The 24,572-nt window shown below is 42.1% G+C and overlaps 2 protein-coding genes across 2 annotated transcripts in view; one reads left to right on the forward strand and one right to left on the reverse strand.

The window, feature by feature from the left end:
- SHQ1 (SHQ1, H/ACA ribonucleoprotein assembly factor) overlaps positions 1–5,371 on the reverse strand; it is a 37,163-nt gene extending 31,792 nt beyond the window's left edge. The window contains exons 1-6 of the mRNA XM_048957806.1: positions 5,230–5,371; positions 4,595–4,779; positions 3,631–3,695; positions 2,737–2,859; positions 1,343–1,494; positions 290–402 (exon numbers count right to left, since the gene is read on the reverse strand). Coding sequence (XP_048813763.1) covers positions 290–402; positions 1,343–1,494; positions 2,737–2,859; positions 3,631–3,695; positions 4,595–4,737 — 596 coding nt within the window. The 5' untranslated portion in view covers positions 4,738–4,779; positions 5,230–5,371. The remainder of the gene's footprint in view (positions 1–289; positions 403–1,342; positions 1,495–2,736; positions 2,860–3,630; positions 3,696–4,594; positions 4,780–5,229) is intronic.
- Positions 5,372–6,447: 1,076 nt separating this feature from the next.
- On the forward strand, positions 6,448–24,572 carry GXYLT2 (glucoside xylosyltransferase 2). The gene is made up of 7 exons (XM_048957807.1): positions 6,448–6,681; positions 13,010–13,199; positions 13,406–13,537; positions 19,751–20,002; positions 21,021–21,144; positions 23,213–23,385; positions 23,963–24,572. Exons 1-7 carry the CDS (start codon positions 6,467–6,469, stop codon positions 24,143–24,145), a joined length of 1,269 nt encoding a protein of 422 aa, XP_048813764.1. The 5' UTR covers positions 6,448–6,466; the 3' UTR covers positions 24,146–24,572.

Below are 24,572 nucleotides of genomic sequence, written 5' to 3' on the forward strand. Positions count from 1 at the left end.
TACTAGCTTGCATAGATTCTCCTTGAAGTCACAGTCCACAGCAGACCTGCTTGAGTACCAACTGACTTCCAAGCTTAATTAAACAACAGAGTAACCTCAAAACAAGAAAGAATGCCTTGTGTCAATGTCACACTTTGACTATCCCACATCACCCAGTCTAAGGAGACAAAGGCAGATGAAAAGTGAAGTTATTATTTCCAAAAGTGATTTTAAACCCAAGCATCCATAGGGAAGGCAAATACATTTCAAGTGAAGTATTTTTTACCAGGTGAAATAAATCAGTACTCACAGGTAATGATCAGGATCAAACTTGGCAGCTTCAGCTTCCAGGCGCTTCATCCTACGTTCATCTGTTGGAGTTTGGTCTGGATCCTTAACATCTATAACATCACTAAGTTCATCCTTGGTGCAACAAAAAGGAGGTGATAAGGCCACAGATCAAGTGAGCAAGATTCCTTTAGTAAAAGTTTAGGAAGGATGTTTGATTTTCCTGTCATATCTTTCAAATTCAGTCTCTGTTGTACAGCTAAAACATCAAGGCTTCAAGCAGAGGCAGTTATCACCAATTCTAAGGCACCTTCAAATGTTATGAATTATATGAAGGTTTATTTACTATAAGGCAGCCAGGTTATTTCATACTACTACAAAAACTGTACTGTTTAGCAAAAATACACAACCACAAAGAGATTTAAAAAAAAAAATCAAATATTGTTCTTATGACTTCTCCACTCTGAAGTGGCCACACATTAATCAACAGGCAATTGCAGTGCCTTTGGAACACCAGGATGTAGAGGTACACTAATGCTGATGAGAAATTGACTACTTCAGAAATTTCACAGTATTAAGCCAGTGTATATATCCTAACAGAATACAAATACTTTCTCTACACAGCAATCATTCTGCCCTCAGGCCTTAAATGATTACAATTCATGCAGTAATGATTTACAAAGTTATACAATTTGTTTTAAATGGCTACTTCTTAAATCACTTGGTGAAAGAATTTAAGTAGAAAATAAAAGAAATATAATCCACTAATAATCCACTACTTCAGTAAAAGCTCTGTATGCTATGAAAATCATCCTACCTAGCATGTTACTGGTTGTAGATTAGCTTTTGTCTGTTTACAAAGAAAATGAACAGTTGAACATACAGGGACAAAGTAAGGATGTTTTGAAGATCCTGTTCTACCAACTAATCCATGAAAGAAATATACTGAGAACTGGGCAAAGGAGAAGAACTGTTACCTAACAATCTCCTCCTGGCTACAGAATGACCCAGGAAGGCCACCCAAAGAGGAAGGTACTTGGAACTTTTCTGACAGGAAAAAAAGGCATGCATCTACCTGCAGCCGCTGGAACACCCCTGAGCGCAGATTCCCAAATCCATAGTAGCACTGCAGTGACAGAGGGCCTTCTGCAGCTTCTTTATGAAGGGTCTGCTCTACTTCCCAGTCAAATTCTTCCTCTTCCTCCTCCTCCAAATCAGCAGGGACACCTGGGTACATTGCATGATCAGAGAAAGAAAACTCATGCAAGGAATACATATGATTTAAAGAAAGGCAAACACTGATAACAAAATAAGCATTTATTTCATCTTTTAAGAAAACTTTTGCAACACTTGGCTAACTATAACTTAAAGAAAACAGAAAGGGAAAAGAAGTAAAACATGAACCACACAACTTCAAATCCATTTTATCTTATCTAGTCAAGTGAGAATAACCTGAGAATTCCCCGATGCAGTAAACCAGGCATTCTGAAGGCAAATCAGCTCCAACAGACTTTATTCAAAGGTAAGAATGCAGGAAGCCAAATATGTTCCCTCCATTGGTGCAACACTCGAATTTCCAACTATAGACATTCCAAATTGTTGGAGCTTTGCTGCCCCCCTCTGCAAAGGGCAGCCTTGCCAAAAGTGTAACTCTTACCACCTGTAACATGCAAAGTGTCACTGCTTGAACACACAAGCCTCATTTTCCAATTCCATCCTAACCCTGAAGGGTGGCACAAGCCTGCATGTTCACATTGGACTGCTGGACTAGACTGCTGCTATTACAAAAGAGTTTGGTTAACTACAGAAAAAAAAAAAATCACAGGTTACTCAAGTGTTTAAGAGAACAGATGCACACATCAGTGAGCCACAGGTCCTGCTCTAGAATTCAAAGATTTTCAAGAATAGAGACCAGGAAAACTAAAGCTTTGAGAATACATGCTCAATGTCAAACAATTGTTCCAGTGATTTCAACAAGATTTGGATTTTATTGTAAGAGAACCACAAGAGGAACATAATTAAGTTATCCATGATGTAAGGCAGATACCCACAAAATTAAACATAGTCACATTTTCTGAGAAGTACTTATGTTAATCAAGTCATCCACTAGAATGTGTGGTTTTAATTAGCTTCTGCCCTTAGAGCCAGTTGTGCTATCTTGCAGAAGATTCACATTGTGTTTATCATACAGCCACTAGAGGGGTACAAAGATCTGCAGAGGATTAGCATATGTTAAACACATTTTGAAAAAGAGTTATCATAACTAAGCCTACAGATAGAACATGCATCAACTCTTACAAGACATTCCTTTCAATAATCCACAATAATTCCAGATTCATTCAAACTCTGCTTCTACCTTGGTCTAGACAATATCAGAATTACACTTTTTATTAATTACTAGGGAGATCTATTTCTATAGCTATTTCATTTTGTACCTATACTGATAGCATAAGTAAGTTTTTGTCGTACCTATCTCTTCCACTAAAGGCTTTGCTGTCCTTGATTTCTTCGGTGCTAAAAGAGATGTCAGCATGTCCAGTCCTTCAAAATACTGCCCAGGACTCTCCTTAGGTAACTGAACTGTAAACGTCCCTTATATAGTAAAGGCAGAACATAGTTATTATCACATTAAAATAATCAAGACAAACAAAAATGCTCATTTTCCCCTCTATTGAAATAGGCTCATGGAAATTGAGATACATGCAAGTAGCAATTTACTATGCACTAATCTGCACGCATGTTTTTAAACTTCCATAACAAATTTCACAAAAATCAAAGATATTACAGCATGAAAGAGATTATTTAATGAACTGTGGTCACCCACACAACCAACAGAAACAAACTTCAATGGATTGTCCTCAGCAGATGACTATAGGAAGCCATTCAACCTTCTGATTATTGTTTCAAATATGAAACAAAAGCTTTGTAGGCCTTTTTGTTTATGAATACACTTGTTTCAAAAGGTGCTTTATTCCAGAAACACTTTCCAGCAGTGTGGCTGAAGTGTTCTCTCTTAAATCTTAGAGAAGAGAATGCCTCAGGACTATCTCACTTCTGCTTACTGCTACTCTTCTTCACAGACTTGGAAGATTTTACATGTTTTAACAATGGCATGCTTGCCTCCAATGGGCTTGAACCATTTCATGATTAAGACAGTTGCATGTCATTTGAGCTCAATGATAGCCTACATACAACAAATCCTCAGCAAGTTTCTTTTTCTTTTAATACCACATAGCATAGGAGAAGTTAGGCTTATTTACAGGATCACACACTTTGCTAAAGTTTTCTTGCAGTGAAAATGCACAGAACAAGTAAGTGAAGAGTATTCTTCAAGACAACCATACTAAAAATAGTAAATGATACCTTTGTCTGTATCATAAGATGCCTTTTCTCTGCCATTTTCCACAACTCTTCCAGGAAGTGTCAGTCTGGATGAAAAAAAAAGATGTCTCATTGAATGCCTAACTAATTCTGCAACCTCATATTTCAGCACATAAAAATGTAAGGCACATTCCAAAGGCAGCACAAATAACTATATGATTCCCGTTAGTAATAATGGAAGTTATGAAGTAAAAATCTCTCTGTGGCTCTAAATCAATGACAAAGTCACAGCCAGCACAGACACAACACCCTTGGCTCTATCTGCAGCATTTGGAAGATTTTGTGTTTTAAAAACTCTACATTAATTTCATAGTGACAGGACATGAGACAGCCAACTCAGAGCTTTCCACTAAACTCATAAAACCCTTTGAGTCTACTAATATATTTATAGAAGTACATCCAGCAAAACAGGAAATAGAAAATAAGAAGGGTTAATGGCTCACCAGCTCTTACAGACTAAAGGTTCTCTCAAATTTTCCATACTGAGCTGATGATCATTCCATTCCTATAGCACAGCAATGAACTTGCTAAAAGACAAAGCTAGGAACATCATTCCCTGGCACCTACGCCACATGGATTTATCAGGAGTGTATCAGATTCTTCCTTCACAAAATACACTGTATCTGACTCTCGATGGGGAAGAGACACACCCTGTAAGACTTCAATGCATTCAAAGAATTCAGCTGTCAGTTCATGACTAAAAATCAACGTTCACATAAAAGTAAAAAGTCAGTTTTTTAAGTTTAGAAATTTTAAGGTGACTTAACACCTGGAAACAAATATACCAGATCCATAGAAATAATTCCATGCAGAAAACAGGCTGTGTGCAGCCTATGGTGTGAGAGCAATAGACAAGGATCATTCAAGAAGGACCCAAAACAAAGGTATTTTCTACCAACGTTTCTTTTATGAAGTCCAACGGCTTTGAAATGCTTTCACTACTCACCTAAGAAAGTAAGGCTTCACATAAAACTTAAAGTCTTCCCCTTCAAAGAACAAATCAAGCTCTGACACTCTTGCATAAGGCACTCTGATGATTATTGTAAGAAAATCTGGATCCTGGCTCAGCTCAAAATCCGGGGTTATCATGATGAACCCAGCACAGGAAAGCCTGCCACCAGGAATACAACCCTGTAAAAGAGGGGAACAGGAAAAGATTACTGCAGCTGCTACTTTATAGCACTAAGAAGTGTGTCTGAGGACTCTCTAAGGCCATTTCTGATTCTCACAGAGTCAAGAGGAAAACATTTATGAGAAGAGCACAATAAAAAAAATGCATTCCCACTGATGACCTGAAGGTATCACCTTGCTGCACCGCAAGAAAACAGAAACATTTGGAGCACATGGAATTAGTTACACTCATTACAGGCACATCACATCCAGCCCCAGAATGTCAGCTTCCGTAAGTTCTGCTTCAAACCCCGCAGCGAGCTGACCATAAACCAACACCTCACAGCGAAAGCCAGCAGCTCACAGCGAGCACACCGCACCGGCCCACAGCACGAGGGCTGCGCCCAATCTCAGAGCCCCAGACCCGGAACACACGAGAGGGAGCCACAAACCGCCCCACCGCTTACTCACCAGACAAACGCGGAGGCCGCAGCTCAGCGCTCCAGCCGGCAGCTCCGAGCCTCCGCTCACAGTTCTGCTCCGCACCCTCCCGCCCCAGCCGCGCGCCTCTCACCGCGCCTATGTGGGGCCGAGGCGGGCGGCGCGCATGCGCGGGAAGGGCTCCGCCCCGAGGGCCGCCCGCCCGCAGAGAACGGCGGGAGCGGCGCGCGGTTGTGCCTCACGCTGCGCGTGGGCTTGAGGGGTTTCGAATAGAGACTTTATGAAACCAGCGGCGGCAGGGTGCGAGGTGTCTGACCTCCATCAGCCATGCGGGGATGAGTGCCGAGTGATCACAGATGTGATGTGTGGAAAAAAATCACCCGGCCCAACCCTACGCATCCCCGCTGACAGGGCGGTACCCGAGCTGTTCTCCCCGTGCACGGCAGTGTGTGCCGGTGCTCTTGGCTGCCGCGCCTGAACCAGCCTGCAGCCCAGCCTACAGCTCGGCGAGGGGAACTCGGTGACCTCAGCGCCACGGGATTTTGCGAGGCCGGCTATTAGAATGTATTTGGGAGCGCCCTGCGGGCATTCGCTGTCAGGCTGACCGCTGCTGTCCGCTGTGGGGCAGTTGGGTGAGATGACATTTAAAAGTCCTTTCCAACTCAAACGATTCCGCGATCAGACGCTGAACATCAACCACGAAGGGAGGAGAAAAGAGATGAAAAGGCGTACCGAAGTCCCAGCATCTCAATGCTCGTAGTCCTTCGCTGTTCTGCAGCCGGTCCCGATACAATCCAGCAGCCAAGGGACGGGCAGCCGGGCTGTGGGACGCCCGCAGCAGCCGCCCGTTCCTCGGAGGTGAATCACAGCCCGCGTCCCCGCTCACCTCCTCCCTCTCGTCCATCCACACGCGCCCCTCGCTGCACCGAACCCTGACACGAGCAGAACTTTATGAGCCTGTAAGCGTGAGGTACCTTTGGGTAACGCAGCGCGCACCGCGAAGCCCAGCCTCCACCTCTCGCCGGGAGAGGCGACGATTGGCATTAATTCGCCGGCATCGGGCTTCGCGCGAAGCGTCCGCGCTCCTGTTCCTCCGGCCACGAGCGCTGCGCCGGGTGAGCGGCTACTCCAGAGACTACGGTAGGGTGCGCCCCGCCCCTGCTGCCGGGCGCCGGCCGGGGCTCGGCGGCCACGTCCCCGCGCCGGGCCGCGGGCGATGGCGGCGGCGGGCGCGCAGAGGGGCGGGCGGGCGCGCTGAGCTCGCGCCATGCGGCTGTCCTGCAAGGTGGCGGCGGCGCTGCTGGCGCTGGGCAGCCTGCTGCTGCTCTACCTGCTGGTCGGCAGCGCCGCCGCGCCTCCGCGCCCGCCGCCCGCGCCCTCCGCACCCGCCCGCCCCGCCGCACCCCTCGGCCGCCGGCAGCCGAGGCTCAGCCGGAGTCCGCCGCGGAGGAACGCGCTCGGGGGCGGACTCGCCGCTGCCAGGTAACGGCGGGGCTCGGGAGCCCCACGCGATCGCCCCCGGTGGGAGCGCCGCCCGCCGCGTGCCGTGCCCGGCCCCCCGCCCCGAGCGTGCCCTGCTCGCCCTGCCCTGCCCTGCCCTGCTCTGCCCTGCCCCGGGAACTCGCTCCGCTCGGCGGCCCTCCAGGCACTCTTTCCCTCATCCCGTGTGAGTCCCAGAACTGCGTGGCGGTGGAAACCTCCCCTGGTCGCTCTGCTTTAAGCGTGCAGGTTTGTGTGTATGTGGTTTAACTGAGCGCGTGCCGGAGGTGCCACATAAGTGGAGGCTCTGCGCTGTGCGGGCAGGAGCACCTCTGCGTGCCAGCGATTTTCCGAAGCGGCGGCTTTTCCCGGAGTTCTGGCCTTGTGTCGAGGGCTGCCGTGCGCTCTCAGGCTCAGGAGCTGCTGTCAGCGCTGAGAGCAAGACCTGCTCTGATTTAATGCTGCGGGGAGATGAAAGGTGGCCGGCTCCTTTTGTACTTTACCGCTGCTTTCCAAACTGCTTGGCACCGTCGGATTTCGAGCCGTTCGTATTTGGTTTTGAACATTTTTTTATACATAACTGTAGCAGAAAAGAGTTTGAAATTGTAGTGTGTTGTATTTCCCTCTTCAGGGCCTTGGGGATGGATTATTTAGAAAAAAAATGGTATTCTCATTGCTTCAAAAATGATACAGGCAGTGTGCTTTCAGTGGTGGGAGGACTGCTTTCCCTGTTGCATTCCAACTATATTATGGTTAGTGTGACCTCATATCTAATTAACTTGGTATGTCTTTGTGTCTTTGATTCATGATTTCACAGAGATGTTCTGAATGAAAGGCCACTCCTGTTTCTCGAGCTCTTGTCCCTTAACTTACTGAAGCAGTGGGTTTCGTGCAAGCATTGTTACCCTGCTGAATGCAGGAGATGTTTACTGTGGCTGGGAATGCATCATGGACAGAATTCAAATGCACGTATTAAAGCAGGATTATTTCCACCAGCAACTGTACCTCCTGAAGTCATTTTTCTTTAAGGCATATCTTTGCAATTATCATGGAAATCAAGAACTCTGAAGGAGGGAGCACAGAAAGTATGAAACTGCTGGAGAGTGTAAACAACTGCTCCATTTCAATGAGCTTTTCACTGAGCATCTTCATGTTCCAAAAGTTGACGTTATCAGGCTTTTCTAATATTTAATGACTTTGCAAGTACTTTTTACAAAAGCTGTGGAGTTTTTGTTGCTGTTGTTCTGCGACACAGAACAATCATAGCAACAGAGTGAAATGATAGATTTCAACCTCGCCTTTGCTTCCACTTTGGGTTGGTTTTTTTCCAGCAGTGTATGATCCTGTGCTGCTGACACCAGCGAGGGTTGCATTGCTGAGAAGTCCAGTTTTAAGTGTCCAATTCTGATGCTTACTGAAAAATTGTGCACTTTGTTAGATAATATCAAAATAAAATGCAGTTAGTTGAGGGTACCTTAAAAAAAATGATTTTTGGTGAATGATGTAAAGTGGTTGGAGGAGACGCCTGCCTTCTGGGGAAAGAAAAGCTGTCTGCTGACATACGCTGCGCTGGTACAGACCACATCCACACCAGCATGGGAAAGGTGTCAGGCAATGGGATCTGCTTGTCTTAACAGGTCTGATCCAAAATACACTGAAAGCAGTGTGGAGACTGTTCTCAGAGGCTTGAATTTGAAATAGAGGAAACAGGCAGTGCATAGGTGTTCCATTATTTACATAGGTGGTAGCTTCAGGAGTGAGCCTTCCCATTCCTTCAGGAGCATTTCCTCATGCAGGTGCTTACAGTAAAGCACATCAAGTGTAATATGCTGAAATGAGGCCATTGTTACCTGTTTGTTCCTATAAAATAATGATTATTTTAGTTACTCCTTGTGAGACAAGGGAGATTTTTAAGTCGATGTGAGAGGTGGTGTGTGATCTGATTCCTTCAGGCTCAGAGATCTGATGATGTGAGATCTTGTGGCCTGCTGGTGGTGTGTTTGTGGGTGAGTGAGCAATTCAGGTAAACTTCAGCAAAGTTATGTCTGTGTGAATGTGAAGAGTTGTTTCATTCTGTTTTCCCACGTTGATTGATACAGTGTTGACAGAAGAATGCAGGTTTTTGTCTGAACAGATGGATGTGCGCTGGGTTTACGAGGTCGTGCTGCAGGCTTGGTGAGCTGTAGCTCCACTGGGATTCTCTAATGCTGCTTTCTGCAGTTGCATGAGAACAAGAGAAGACATTCGTTTTCAATTCTTAAGGCATGCGTGTTTCTTCTACTCTAGTCATACGTGATAAGAGCTCTACCAGTTGTGCTTTACCAGTTCGCTGGTGCCTGGCAACTGCTGGCAAACTGTTATGTGCCCTGCCTTGGTTGTTGGATGACCTGGGCAAATCTGAAGGTAAGCATCATGTTCAGGTTAGCTTGGAAAGCCAGGTTTTGATGGTGGTTTTACTGATGATTCCTTTTGGAAGTGGCAGGTCCTGGGGCTTCAACAGGATCTTCTTCATATGAAGAAGTACACGTATGTGCCAGATCAGTGTGTGTGAGGTATCGTGAAGCACAAAAGTTCTTTCACATTTGAAGGGCAGATGTGACCACATTTTCTTCCTAAACTAAGCATGCTTAATAGAAACTTTGCCAAAGCTAAACATATCTTCTATGGCAACCGGTCAAGATATTTTTTTCTCTCTGCTGCCTGTGTGCAAGACACATGCAAGTTTGGCTTCAGTTTGATAGGCAATAATATGCTGATGGCCCGAATGCCTCACACTTCACTAACAAAGAACATTCTTGATAAAAGAAGATGGAAACATTCATTCTGGTTTGTTTTCCCTCTTAGTCTGAGCGGTGGGAGGAGGTTGAAATTTCAACAGTTCTTTGTATTGTCAGTGCCTACAGTGGATTTTATGCAACTGCATTAAAGTGAGAACTTTTATTTTAAAAACATTTTGACACTTTCTAATTTATATTTTAAAGAGAGTGAGAGAATGTGTTTCATATAACAGAGCCAAAGTTGGGGCATTGACTCAGCGCTGACTCTCAGGAAAGGAGCCCATTTAGTGAATCACCCGTTTTGATACATTGCCTAAATCTAACCTTGTTTACGCTGCGAGAGCAAATGAGATCATAATAAGAAGAAGGTTTCAAAAGCTAACAACTATATTGCATTTTGTAAGAATCTGCATGCATTATCTTTCTCTCTGGAATAAATTTGAAGGCTTGAATAGATTAGCAGGCTCCATAATGAGATGGGAATGCGTTCTTTTGAATGGATCTGGATTGATTTAGACAGGTTTTGGGTTAATTATGTTTGAGACACTTTGCCTGTGACTAATAAGAAAATTGCATGTAATCTAAACTTTAAGGCCTAGGAATGTTCGCTGTTGTGCTTGAGCACTCAGGCTTCTGTGATGTCCGTAACCGTGCCTGTCAGAAAAAAATGCATGCAGTGAATCAAATGCCATTGGGTAACTGGATGGGAGTTGGTCTGTTTTGTTGGAAAGTCTTTGCTATAGCATTGTATCGTGCTACATCTCACCGAGTCAGGCTTCAGCTGTTTCACGGGGATCTATTCTGCAATTATTTTGTTATGCTTTCTGCAATGCTTAGTCTTAAGCAAGTGTTTAGTTTTCAAGCCATGTGGCTGGGAACTGTTGAGCCACAGCCTGAACCACTGATTGAGCATCTGGGGAAAGGACCAGGTCAGCCCTGGGAGCACAGGTGAAGGCAATTCAGCTGTGAGACTGGAGGGGTGGAGCCTGGCTGCACCTCTCTTAGACCTCATTTAAGGACCCTCTCTGGGGAAGGGTCTCTTTTTGGAGATTTCTCCTTGGTTGAAGCTTTCCCTTACAAACCTGGAGTCTTCTAATACAGGTGAGCAATATTCCTCCCTTCCTTTATAGTACCTCTCTATTGTGCCAGTCCTTTTGTCATCGTGCCTCTGTTGTAATGTCTTTCCTAATGTATTGATCTGTTCAGTTGCTATGCGTGTAATAATGTAACAGGGGAACAGGAAATAATTTTCTCTAAACAGATAGGTAAAATAGAGAATGGAGCAGGACAGTTTGACATAATGTTATTTTAGTTAGACTTCTAATATATCAATGAGATACCCTTGTGTACTGAATCAAGAAGATGAAGAGTGAGGTGGCAAAGATCCTCACATTTGCCTTCCCTGAAGTCTAACTTTTTCTGTAGTCCTGGTGTTTTTTTTTTCTTTTAAGGCTTTCAGATAATAAAGATTCTGTCAAGACTAAGCTGAGATATTTGTAAATGCTTCCTGCTGTGCAGCTTTCTTAACTCCCTTTCTAGCTCCTCTTTGTTCTTACAGTCCTCTTGGTTTCCTAATGTACTTAAAGATACAAAATGTTGTGCTGTGATCTTTCAATGTTCTTTTGTACCTTATTGCTATTTTCATCTTCTTATTCCCAGTAATGTCAGGTTCTCATGATCTGTAATGACTCCAAAGCCCAGTTCTCTCCTCCTCTCTGTGGCCAGGAAGGTGTCTGTGTTGGCAGAAGGTGTTCCTCTTGTTCATCTGTGCCCCATGGGCTTGTAGGACTGTCTGCTGCTGTCAGTGGATTTCTTCTGCTGAGTCTGTCCTTTGGAAGTCCTGTATGCATGTACTGAGTTTGTCAATGTGCAATAGCTGCAGGTTGGAGTTCACTGTGGCTAAAACTTGCAAAACAAAAACTTAGTGATTTGGTGTAGGGCTGTTAGAAGTCGAAGCTCTGAGTTCAGTCCCTCTCCCAGTGAATTCTACTGCCACAGGCCCTACTAAAGCAGTTCTCATCTTGCATATGGCTTGATTTAGAGACTCAATTAAGAGGAAACATTAAAGAGATAGGGGGTGGGGGGGAGCAGGGTCTGTGTGAGCAGCTAATTATTCACTTTAATAATTCAGTGTTTTTTACGCTAATAGGTTGGAAAGTAAATACCACTTTATGTAGATGTGGTATTCTATTACTTACACACTGATAAAATTGAAGTTTAATTAAGGCTAAAGCCCAAGACTTTAAAGCATTAATGAAACACATTGCTTGTATAGCAGGTAAAGTACCACTACTTGGTATTTGTTAACACAAAAGTTGGTGACTCCATTGTAGAGAAGGCTGCTGTTATACTGAGTAGCACTTTAATGTCTGGAGAACATAATTACAGCTTTATTAACTGTAATTTTTATTTAGAGCTTTTGTTTAATAGTGTTAACTTCACTGGTTAGTTACATATATATATAATTGTGTGTGCTGAGAACAGGCAGGGATTGATATCCTCTGTTCAGTGGCGTGTCAAGAGCTGCTAGCGAGCTATGATTAGCCTTCAAACTTTACTGTAATGATGACAATGCTTGTGACTTCCTTACTTTGTCACTACTAATCCATCCAGAGGAGCATAAATGCCATCTGTTGGAATGTGAGTACAGTGCAGTAGCATCATTCTCAGAGGATGTGATTTTCACCTCTGTCCTGACTGCAGGGGAGGGCATACGAACAAAAGGCCATATTTTCAAAACATCTCCAAGTCCCCAGAAAGGACTCGGATATTTCTGAGTAGCAAATAGCCTGAATATGCTGTGTTTGTGCAGATTCAGGCCAGGTAAAATTGTATTGAAGCCTGCACATGGGGGCTAAGTGGAAAAACCTACAGCTTTGCCTTAGGCTGCTTGTGGAATGTAGTCTGATTCATCTGGGACAGATGAATGTGTTTGTTTTGAAAAAATCCCTATTTTAGCCAAATCTCAGGGATTCCACCCAGCAAAATGCAGAGCAGTCCTTTGAAACAATGCCAGTACCTTCAGGCCAGGATTAAGGCATGCATTTTTAAAAGCAAAATTAACTGTTAGAATAACTTACATGTGGATGGATGATTTTTTTTTTAAAGTAAGGACTAGTTGTCTTATTCCCATCTAGCCAGAAGTTGTGATCCTGGTAATGAAATTACTGGCTGTAGTTCTGTAACCTGCATTGTGTTTGAAGACTGGCCATTCTGGCTGTGTAACCTCAAAGCTAGGAAGGCAAACACTTGGTAAGCTGTGGTCTGGTTTGCAGTGCTGTTGAATTGGTTTCATGTGTGGGTGTAGTGTGATTTATGCAAGATCAGAAAGGTAGCAAAATTCTTAAAATAGTGTATTTATTTGTGAAGTAATTTCAATACTTGGTTTGTACCATTGACAGAACTGGCACCCAATTGCGTTTTCTGTGGATGTCTAATCAGGGAAAAAACCTCCTGATCTCTACACAATGGAAAGGAAAAAAGGAAACAGATCTTGGTGCAGGAATCTCTTCACGTTTGCCTCAATTTATTTTTGTCTATTTATGAATTTTCAGGAAGCCTGGAGAACAAAAACGTTCAAAAGAGCCTTCATCTTTACAATGCATGCATCTGGCAGTTGTGGCTTGTGGGGACCGGGTGGAAGAGACTCTCATCATGCTGAAATCAGCAGTTCTGTTTAGCAACAGGAGGCTCTGCTTTCACATTTTTTCTGAGGATTCCCTTAAGCCTGAATTCAACAAGAAAGTGAGTTCTGTGTTGTTCAGTAGATAAATACGTGGGTTAGTTATAAGCTGCAGGTCCTAGAACACAACTGTGCTGGCATCAACAAGTAACAGCTAAGCATTTTATTACTGGAAGTGGTTTCTAAATTCCCTGTACATGCATATTAACAACAAAAACAACACCTTATATTATATGTACTGTCTAATTCTTCTGTGAATGTCTTTCAGTTACAGGAATGGCCCTCCTCGTATACAAAGAAATTTGAATACAACATTTACCCAATAACCTTCTCAGTAGGAAATGCTCAGGAATGGAAGAAGTTATTCAAACCATGTGCTGCCCAGCGCCTTTTTCTTCCGGTAAGGCACCTGGCTTTCTGAGTAGGTTGCTTCAGGAGGGAGGGAAGAAAGAAGGGGGGAAAAAGAAAAGATTATTTCCACAGGAAGGAAACTTTGGTGTAATATTAAAACAGTTTTTGGGCTGAAACATCTGCTTAAAGATGTTTTAATCTCTACTTTGCTGCTTAAAAAAAAAAAAAACAAACCAGAAATCCAGCCTTGCTTTTTTTTTTTCTGCTAGCAAGGAATATGTTTCTTATTTGTCTCTAGTTCCACTAGGCTCTCAGTTGAACTTCCACTTAAGACTCAGTGTGAGAGCTCCTGCAGGGTAGATGCTGCATGCCTTCCATAAATAACATTCTTTTCAGTGTGCAGTCATCGTATCTCTTTATCCACCATCTCCCTCTCCTTATGTTGGTCCTCAGAATGATGCTTTCAGTAATCTCTTCCCTTGTGTGAGAGTTGTAACGTGTGCCCTTATGGAATCGTTCCAGTGTATGCGAGGTCAGATCTCATGCACATGCCTCATGTGCTATGGAATACTCATGTCCACAGAAAACTTGTGTTCTTTGCTGTATGATTCTTAGAGTTGTAAATTTGGAAAATACTTAAGGCTGCTGGAGAGAAGTAACATGTTGGTAACAGTTCTGCATATGCAGAGTTTATGCAATGAAGCAGTTTCTGTGGAATTGAGACCAGACATCCAAATATCGTGCACTGCTGGTTGCTTGGGGTGACTCCAGTGAAGCGACATGCTGCTCACACAGTCCACATCTCTTCATTGCCATCTTCTGAGAAACAGGGGACAAAGGAATCTTTACTTTCTCAGATGGAAACAATCAGGGGACAGCTGCATGTCAGATACTTTAGACTATGAATACATATGTGAGAAAATATGTGCTGTCAGCAGTTCTGTTTATCTGCTGTTTAGGGCTGGGCTTTCAAATGCACAAAGGCCAGATGGGCTGGAAGTAATTCCATCTTCAACTGGGATCCTCTGTTCCCTGAGTAAATATTTATATCACCTGGAAAATAGTCCTTCAGTGTTAGTTTGTTCTGTACAGATTGGTTGTAAGGATTTACTCATCTGGAGCTGTTCTCACTAGGTAAACACAATTTTCTGCTCTTCCTATATCTGCAGTATTTTTGTCATTTTGGTAGAGACACTTGTCACAGAAATGGCTTTGTTATCAGCTTTCTGATGATAGAGAATTATGCATTCATGCTGATTCATTTAAGCTGGGCAGTGCTTTTCTGACTCCTTCCTTGTTGCTTGCCCCATTTCTAAAGTTTAGTGCTCCCTAGTAACTTGCAAGGAATATTATTAGATCATTGCATGTTTTCTTAGGAGAGCTGTGAAGCAGACCAAATGGTGAATGTTTGTTTCTCTGGGGCAGTTGCAAGATGTTGTGTGTAGCCAGGCTGAGGTTTAAGACTTTCAGTAGGCATAGCTGTCTGAGAATAGCAGTGGCAGATGCTAAGTTGATGTGGATATAATGAGGAAAATGACTTGTAGTGATAGCTGAGGTGGTAAGTGTTCACTTAGATTTCTGCTGCTCAAGTCCACAGCCTTAGTCTGAGTAATTTCAGCCACCATTATTTTTACTGTTATTTGATAACCAGGTTCTGATATCCCTTTGAATAAGACAGTGCTGCAAAAGCCCTGTCTGCACATGGTGGGAGCAGATAATCTTTAGTGCTGTTGTTTAGAGGACTGTTTTGACTTGCATATATTGCTTATCCTTTCCTGCGCTCAGCGTTTTCTACCACAGCAGTGGAAAATGACTGGATTTAGGAAGGATCCCAGAAGAGCAGTAGCTGAGTTTATCAGCTGTTTAGCCCTCAGTCCTGCAAATTGTCTTGTTCCTGATAATGCTAAGCCTGAGTGGAATGTGAGCCTTTGATTCACAAGTGCCTCTCCTGCCAAAGAATCTTCAGCAGCACCAGCAGGCATGTGAAAGTGGGCAGGAGGGGATGAGGAATGTGTTAAAGGAAAATTGTGTGAGAATCTTTCAGGGGTTTCACTGGCTGATAAAACTAGAGCCATGGGATGTGATCCTGCAGCTTGTACTAATGAATTGGTTTGTGCTGGGTAACAGGTAAATGAATGTATTTGCAGTTTGTTGAATCAGCTTGAGTTACTCAAATATTTAGTAAGATGATGGCAGCCTGCTTTTTTGTAGAGGCATTCTGTGACATTAATCTTATATTTGCTACACAAATGCAGAGGAAGTTGTTTCTGAGTAGGTAGGTTCCATGGAAACTCAGAAGTCTAAATATCTTGCTGCAGTCGGTTTCAATAAAACCATCAGTGTGGTCTTCAAAGGCAGAGTAAGGAAGATGTGGATCCTAACACAGCTTCTAAATGCTTAAAAAAGCAAACTAAAGGAGAATGCTCTCAGCAGTCACCTGACATCTTCTGAAAGCAGAAAGGTAAACATTTCTTTACTGAGTAGAGCTTATTTTCATGTGCTGTCAAATGCAGAGATGTGGTGATGATGGGCAGCTCTGTACGGCCTGAGAAAGCTGTTGTGTGATCCTAGGAAGGTTGGCAAAATGCAGCCTGTTGAGTGTTCAAGTAGCCCTGTCATCCCTGTCAGTGTTGTGTGTAGTTCATGTCTGTAGAAACTGGAAAATTCCTTTTATTCTCTATCCCAAAAATTATGCAGGAAGTGTATGTGAAACTAAGACTTCTTAATTCTTATTCAGTTCCTTTTGTATGCCAAATGGGTTATGGCTTTTTCTCCTTCCTGGCTGCTTCTTCTTACACCCCAATAAATAAATTATCAGCCAACACCATATTTTCTTTTTTTTAGGTAGCTTGGGGTGGACAGACCATAAAGATTCCTAAGGATAATCCTAAATATCTGTTTTTTAATAAGAGCACAGTTGTGACATTTAAACTGTTTTGTAGTATTAACACTGATGTTAAAACAGTGTGTTCTGACTTGATGAATGTTGCACCACAGAGCTGACTTTCAGCTGGTTCTAAGACAGCAATACAGAACTGCTGGACAACCAGGTAAAATAAACATTTTGGGATTTTTGGATGATTTTATTTGTAGTAGTGACTGACACTTGAGGCTTTTCTCAGGACACTGAATCTACTGAAGGTAGGCTAACATTACCCCCATGTTCTCTTGAGAATGAAGAAGTAATCTACCCAATGGATCAGTGGAGTAACACCAGGGATAGATGTAAGGGCCTTATTGAGACAAAATTCTGTTGTAACTTGAGTTAATTGCTAATTACAGTTTAGTTTAGTAACTCTAATTTGCAGTACTACATTAGCATCAAGATGCAAACTTAATTGTGGCTCACTGATTCATCTGTAATTTTGGATAAAGCTCAGCTAAATTAACACACTAGCTGTTGCAAGCCATCATGTAACACAACTTCTCAATATTCCAATATGTGTTTGCACAGTAGCATGTTATTACTTGCCAGTCTTGCTAACACAGGAGACTCTACAGAGACAGAAGTTGTGAAATTACAGATAATTGAGTATTTAAGTGAAGTGTCAGGCTAAATATAGCAAGTTCTGTACAGAACTTCTGATTTACTAAGAATACTCCCTATTGCTGGAAAAAAAAACACCACCCCTCTCAAGCAGTAAGTGCCCATAGTGCAGGAGATAAGTGCAGTCAACCCATATTCCTGACTGTCAGGCACGTCTACATGGTTTGTGCCAGCAGGCAAGCTCAGGGTACCAGGCAGTCCTGCATTGCTTCTGTTGCAGGTCAGACATGCATCTGTTTTAAGCTGCAGTCAGTTGCCCTGACTGGGGCAGAGCCCAAGAATTGAGGTCTGCTACCTCCACCTGCTTTGTGTTGCATGGCTGTTCCTGACATCAAAAATCAGCAGCTAAAAATGCCCAACCTTCTGTCACTTGCTTATGGTTCATTAAAAGTGAAATATTGTTTTGAGTTCTGTGGAAATCATAACGTTTTTCAGAAAGCTGTATGTAGCTTTGGAACTTCCACTGAAATCACAGAATCACAGAATCACCCGGGTTGGAAGGGACCCCAAGGATCATGTAGTTCCAACCCCCCTGCCTAGCAGGGCCACCAACATACATATTCAGATCAGGTTGCCCAGGACCCCGTCCAACCTGGCCTTAAACACATCCAAGGACGGGGTAGGCAAGGATCTCTTAGAGTTGTGATTTCTGAAATTAAATTCTTCCACCCAAGGCTAAGTTAAATGCACAGCCAGAAGGAGATGTGATCAATTCAAACTGACATGTAGGTTTTAGATAAGTCTTAACACTTTGCATGTGAAGAGGAAGGTGTGAAGGGCTTATAAAGAGCAGCACTGCTTTTCTTTCAGCCTGTTGTCACTGCAGGGCGGCAGCTTGGACAGGAGAGAAACAGGAATCTTTTGGCAGACCAGGGAAGGAGGGTGTATGAATCTGAGTGTAGGATGACAAGGTGGAAGGCATGGAGTTGAGGTACCCACTGCACAAAACTGGAAAATTTGCTTGGATCTATTCATACACAGGAAAGCTATTACAGTCCTTTGACTTTTGACAGAGTTTTATGTGTATGTTTGCAGTTACTGGAAAAAAACCCTAAGATTTTCTGCTGAAAGAAGCTCACACTGACAGTTAGGTTTGAGAGGGGCTCCCAAGTGCACGTGTTGAACTCTCCCCTTAATTCTCTGCTAGGAAATGCCTAAATCTGTCTCTGCTGGGGCGTAATTTAAAAAAATAAAAATCCTGATTTGCTCTGCAGTGCTGCTGTCCCTCAGGCAGAATCTAATGGCTTTTTATCGTGCTCTTTGTGTGTTTGTTATCTCCCACCTTGGACTAAATTTGGGGGGATTTTTCCTTATACTTTCATTTCATGGATTAGGTCTACATAATAAGATGCAGTATTAAGAATATCCCTAAGCTAAAAATTCTTTTATTTTTTTCAACTACCTGTCCTCTGCTGACTGATAGTGATTTTTTTGGTGAAGTATTGGGCTTCAGCTCTTTGTGTTACTGAGTTAATGTCACTCATTTATTGATACCCTCGTGTGCTGTTTTGTGTCAAAGAATTATTGACAGTGTATTGCTACAACCTGCTGTACAGTGAAGTGTTCTGGACTGTGTTGGACTTATTTATATGGAGATTGTTGTAAGCCAGACGTACAGACATTTGCCTTCTCCTGCCTGCCCTGCTATGTAGGAAGAACGTATAGTTATGTCAGGAATCTGTTAAACTTGGCTGAATGTCAGTTCAAAATGTAAAGTGTTCCATCAGGTGAAAAATCTCACTTGATCAGTACTCACAGATTTGGCAATGTAAGGGATGTCTGTTGACCACATCTCATCAAGTGAACAGAATACTTCTTCAAAATCTAATTGTTCTCTCTGTCTTTCACAAATAACCTTTGTCACAATACATTTCAATTCATGTAAAAAATCAATTTGTTTCATAGTATTAAGTTATCTGTAAATAGGAGAGGTGGTCATTAGTATCACTGCAATCAGACAAGTGACCGATGGTTCCAGTCCAATGCCTGGTGCGAATCAATAGCCCTTTGGATTTGCTTTTCAAGTAGAGAAGGAGAGAAATGAGGTTTGGAGATGAGAGCATGGTAAAAATCCAGGAATGTTTGAATGGTTTGCTGAAATAATGAAGAGCAACAAAAGTTCAGTTGAACCTGATGGTCAACCTGAGCAAGTGATATTTACTACCTTCCAAACAGCTGCTGCACACAGCTGGGAGTTTGCTCAATTATTGAAGCAACATATAATTTGCCCTGCTGAAATTAAGGAATGAGCATGTAAGCACCTGGATAGCCACAAGGGGGAACATTGTTAACAAGAATAGATGAAATATTCTGGATCTAATTTATGTTTACACCCTTGCAATTTGACTAACTTTACTGTTATTCCTGATACAGTCTGACAGCAGAGATCTGACCTGATGAGTTTTAATAGAACACTTCTACTCACCAAGGGATGTTTTGTTCTTCAGGAGTACAGTGATGCCTTTTTGTGATTAATAAGGTTTTCTTAATTAATGTAAAACATGTATATGTGTTAACATTGAATGTAAGTTTCTTTGTGTAGGAACACGTGGTTGTAATAAGAATTGTTCCTGTATGTAATTACATTTTAGATGATAAATCAGCAACTTATTTTATACTAGCAGTTTAATGTAGAAGTACCTTTCGCCAGTAATCTTCCTTTTTGTTGTCTGTTTGGTTTCTTTTTCATCTCTTCTTACTGTGCAAACCCAAAAGGTTATTTTAAAGGATGTGGATTCTCTCCTTTATGTGGACACCGATGTTCTCTTCCTGAGGCCCATCGATGACATCTGGCACATCCTGAAAGAATTCAACTCAACGCAGCTAGCTGCTATGGCCCCAGAGCACGAGATACCAAAGATTGGCTGGTACAGTCGATTTGCACGTCACCCCTATTATGGGACAACTGGAGTCAATTCTGGAGTGATGCTAATGAATTTAACACGGATACGCAACACTCAGTTCAGGGTGAGAAGAAATACAGCTGTTGCAGTAACTGGTGACTTGTGGATTCTTCACATCTTTTAAAATGTAGTACGAAAATAAATGCAGTTCAGGTTATAAGGAATCTGAAAAATAAGGAATGCATATTGCAATTCTTTTGGTATTAAATAAAAATGGTTGTTAAAACTTGAGAAATATCCTCATGAGGCTGAAGTGCTGAGGTCTTGCTGATGAAGCAGTCTCCTTGCAGTAGTGAAACTGACTTCTTCAGCATTTCACTCTCTCTCCACAGGTACATTAAAGAATAATTTCAGGGACCTTCAATGTAATCACTGTTAGTTAAAATTGAGAAGCTTGATGTAAATATCCAGATAAATTATTTGCAGATAATTGTTTGCATCAGAAGTGAATAAAATGTTGTTTTCTGCTGCAGGCCAAATGATTTTTTGAATTGATAAAAATGAAAAGGGAATGTTTTCAATGCCTAAACTGACATCTCTTCTTTGTGGAAGGCTTATCGTGATAAACCTTGCTTGTTTTGTTGAACGTGTGCTCTGTAACCTCTTAAGAAACTTAATTTGCCCCTGAGGGATCTTATTCAGTCAAGGCCTGAAGTTGCCTATAACGTTTCAGGAGCAGTTTGATAGAAAAAAATTAAACCAACTTGCTCTTAATGTCAGAATTCCCTAAGAAAGGACAATAATTTTCAGTTTGCTTTTTTTCTCACCTCTCCACCTCAATTTTCAGCTCATCCCTGCACTTATTTTCCACTTCTCCCTGGTGTTGCTCAGTATAGGAAGGTTCTGAATAACAGGAGCTGACATCAAAGCACAACTTTCATTTCCTGTTTAATCAGATGAATAGAGCACAATCAGCTTTGCTGTTCCAGCCCTAACCAGAGCAGTATTTCCTAGCAGTTTTTTTTCTGGCTATCTTGACATGGCTTTGCAGACTTAGAGATATGTGGTTGTTGTGCTCTGATTCGTACATCAGATCAACAGTGACAGCAGTAATTCACTGTTTTTGTTTTTCTGTCCTGCAGAACAGTGTGATACCGAGTGGTTTGACTTGGGAGGAGATGTTATACCCACTGTATCAAAAGTACAAAAACTACATTACATGGGGAGACCAGGATTTACTAAATATTATTTTTTACTTTAACCCAGGTAAGTAAGCTTGCTTGAAGTGATGCTTACCTGCACTAAGAACATTTATTGACTGCTAAATGCGAAGAAGTACTTTTTGTTACTTCAATATGCATAGTGTACTCTGGCATGAAGGTAATGTGTAAGCACAGCCAGGATTGTATTCCCTCAGGTGTATTTAAGAACAGAATCAGTTTGGATTTATCTTTATTTACTCCATCTTCTTTTCTTCTAAGGAATCACAGTATTTGTAATTGGATGTAGTCAAAAGCAGCTAACCTAAGGGAAAGCAAAGCAAGCTAACGTTTGTTTATTGCAGACTGATGCCAGACATCAGTGTCCTTAGTATGCTATGTGCTAGTCTCAATCTTGGGGAAAACTAAAGTGGAAACAAATCTTTGTTATGGGATTATAAATTAATTTCATAAAAAAAAAATCCACAAATGTTAGAGTCTTCTGGAGGAAGAACATGAAATCAAATTAGTTGTGAAGTCAAACTCACGCTGCTAATTGTAGTGTGGAGGAGGAAGAAAACAATAATATGATCAGCATTCTCTTCCGTATTGTGGTGTGCCTTCTCCTTGTAATTTGTAAATAATTGTTTTACAAACAACCATTAGACAGCACAAGAAAAAGAAAGCCAAGTAACTGGATGCTACTAAAACAGCAGAGCAGGCTTTGGAAGTAAATTGTTGAATTGTTAAAACTGGCCTGGGAAGAAATCACCTGAGACTGCTGCAGGTGGCTTTTTATGGATACAGTGTGCTGGCTTAAAACTGTGTGGATCTGTGTTACCTGGCATCTGAAAAGATGCACCCTTCTTCCTGTCTCCCAAAGCTGCTTTGATGATTAATGTATTTGAGGGATTGTAGAGCAGCTGGGATCCAAGTCCAGCTGTGACAGCAAAAAGTGTGTGGAAGAGCCATGGTGAGAAGATCAAGAATAATGAAATGGCATGTAATAAGCTGATAAGCACCTGATGACATCCTCTCCCCATAGTAACCTGCTGAGGAGTTGTGCTCACAAACATCTGCTCAGGCTTACTGGAAGGTCCCTGTTAACTGTAGCAGGGTTTGGATTGGTGCACTGCAGCTCTTCTTGAGCTTTTAGCAACACTGGGGAGCAATTCTGGATGTGTGATAGGTCATACTGAACAGAAACCACTTACAATTCGCTCTCTTTGGAGCAGTCTTCTGCTGCCTTAGGGGAAGAAGTGTTTCAGACTAGTGTTCTCTTACTTCCTCAACAATCACACAGGACCAGCTGCAGACTTTCTGGGAAGCTAAGAAAGGCCAAGTGGAGAATTCCATCTTCAGTGCTTCTGGCAGAGACTGCCAACATAGTGCAGTGATTCATTGTACTCCATTTCTATAGCAAAAGGATCACAGGCACTGGCATGATTTATTGTAAGCATATTGCAAATACTTGCATGAAGGGAACTTAAAAAGAAGATTAGTAGGCTTCAAGGCTCTCTGAGAAATTAGACTCATCTTTAAAATAGCCTAGATCTTAAAACTTAACAGAAAACAACTGTTGAGAGCACTGTGGATAAGATACAGCACCTCTTGTGCTCTGCTTTGTGTCCATATGAAAAATTGTTGTAGCTTCAGTGAGAGATTCATCAGCAAACACTGGATGTGCATTGCAAGCTTTTGCTGCTGTCTCCAGAAGGATTCAGGATTCTGGAAAACAGTGAATGCTGTGTGCTCGCCTAACACTTCTGTAACTCTCAAAACTTCTTCCTAGGGCAGAAAACTCTGAACAGAGCCACATTCTCTAGATTTGATTCAGTCACTTTTAACTTTGTAAAATGAACTCTTGATTTGTTTGCACCCAGTCTTTGCATTGCCTTCTCTTTTGGCTAGTTCCAGTCTGACAGTGGTGAGACAGGGGTAGCCATCCTCAGAGGAAAGGAAGCTTTTATGTCTAGTTGCTGCTTTGGACCTTTGTAGAAGAAGTAACTGCATATTTTTCTTCCTGACCATCAGTCCCCACTTTTCTACAGAAACACAATTTAACTTGGAACTCATTTAATGTGTTTTTTTTTCTCTTTTTTTTCCTCCCCATTGCCTCTGACTGACATTGGTAGAGTGTCTCTATGTGTTTCCATGTCAGTGGAACTACCGACCTGACCACTGTATGTATGGAAGTAACTGTAAAGGTGCAGAAGAAGAAGGTGTCTCTATTCTGCATGGAAATAGAGGTGTCTACCATGACGATAAGCAGCCTACATTCAAGGCACTCTATGAAGTGATACGTGATGTAAGTCTTGTATTTTGACAGAGGATTGTAGCTTTAGCCAAGTCACTCAGATTGTCACTACAGCAGTTGGAGCTGAGCATACCCATCAGTCACAAGTTGACAAAGGCGCTGTGGTCTGTCCTGTTTCACAGCCCTTCATGTTATGGTACACGTGTAATCAGAAAGTCTGTTAAATTGCTTTTCTGTAGTACTGGATGGAGAAGTAACTGGATGGAGTTCTTTCTGCTGGCACGGTGTCCCTGATTCATAAATGCCCAATAAAATCTTGTACTCCCCAAGCAGCTGGAGCCTCTGTGCACATAGAAGGCAGAGAATTGTTTCAGTAGCTTGCATATAGACACAGGTCCATATTTCCTCTTTGAGAGGAAGCTGTAGGCTTCCTGGTCCATATGCAAAGTAAGAGACTGTCACCAGCTAATGTAGTTAAACATAACCTGCATGTGGATGGATATGTGAATTTGTGCTCAAGTTCCAGAATTCTTCCTTTTAAAACACTGCAGTATCCCCCCACTGTTGTCCTTCCCAAAAGGAGAGCTGGACTAAAAACTAATAACTATTTTTCTCTATTTTTCTTTAGTTTCCATTTGAAGACAATCTCTTCCAGTCTTTGTACTATCCTCTTCAGTCTAAGTTCCTGGATACAGTGCACACTTTATGTGGGAGAATTCCACAAGTATTTTTGAAGCAAATTGAGAAAACTATGAAGAAGGTGTATGAAAATCGTGTCATTGTCTACCTGGGGGCCAACCACAGATACTAAATGTAGTTGTATTTTGACGTGAAACTTGCACCTAGGTGGCTTGTGCCTGGATGTCTTAAAGCATTTAAATGAAGGATGTCACTCTTTGTCTTAAACTCAGACAAAAAAAAATCCTTATTCAATTTCCTAGTAGCTCTCTGAAATTATAAAGTCTGAAGAAGTCCTGGAGATCCACCTAAACAGTCCTTTCGTTCTTTTCCTGCTTGTTTGTCTTTTTTTTTTTCCTTCTTTTTGGTTGCAACAGGAAGAGTTGATGATTCTCACTTTGTTTATGAGTTTATTTGTTTAAGAGCAGCAATATTCACTATAACTTTTTTTTTCAAGTTATACAAAAGTTCGTTCTGAACTTAAGCTCAACAAAGAAGTGGCATTTCAAGCTACTATGTATGGAATGTAGCTTCAAATGACATGGCAAGCATCTTTTTCC

Source organism: Lagopus muta, chromosome 11, assembly GCF_023343835.1.
Source record: "Lagopus muta isolate bLagMut1 chromosome 11, bLagMut1 primary, whole genome shotgun sequence".
NCBI lineage: Eukaryota > Metazoa > Chordata > Aves > Galliformes > Phasianidae > Lagopus > Lagopus muta.

Coding starts and splice junctions, on each gene's coding strand:
- GXYLT2 (XM_048957807.1), top strand. CDS start 6,467: ATGCGGCTGTCCTGCAAGGTGGCGGCGGCGCTGCTGGCGCTGGGCAGC. Junction 6,682..13,009: donor GGCGGACTCGCCGCTGCCAG/GTAACGGCGGGG, acceptor ATGAATTTTCAG/GAAGCCTGGAGAACAAAAAC. Junction 13,200..13,405: donor AGCCTGAATTCAACAAGAAA/GTGAGTTCTGTG, acceptor AATGTCTTTCAG/TTACAGGAATGGCCCTCCTC.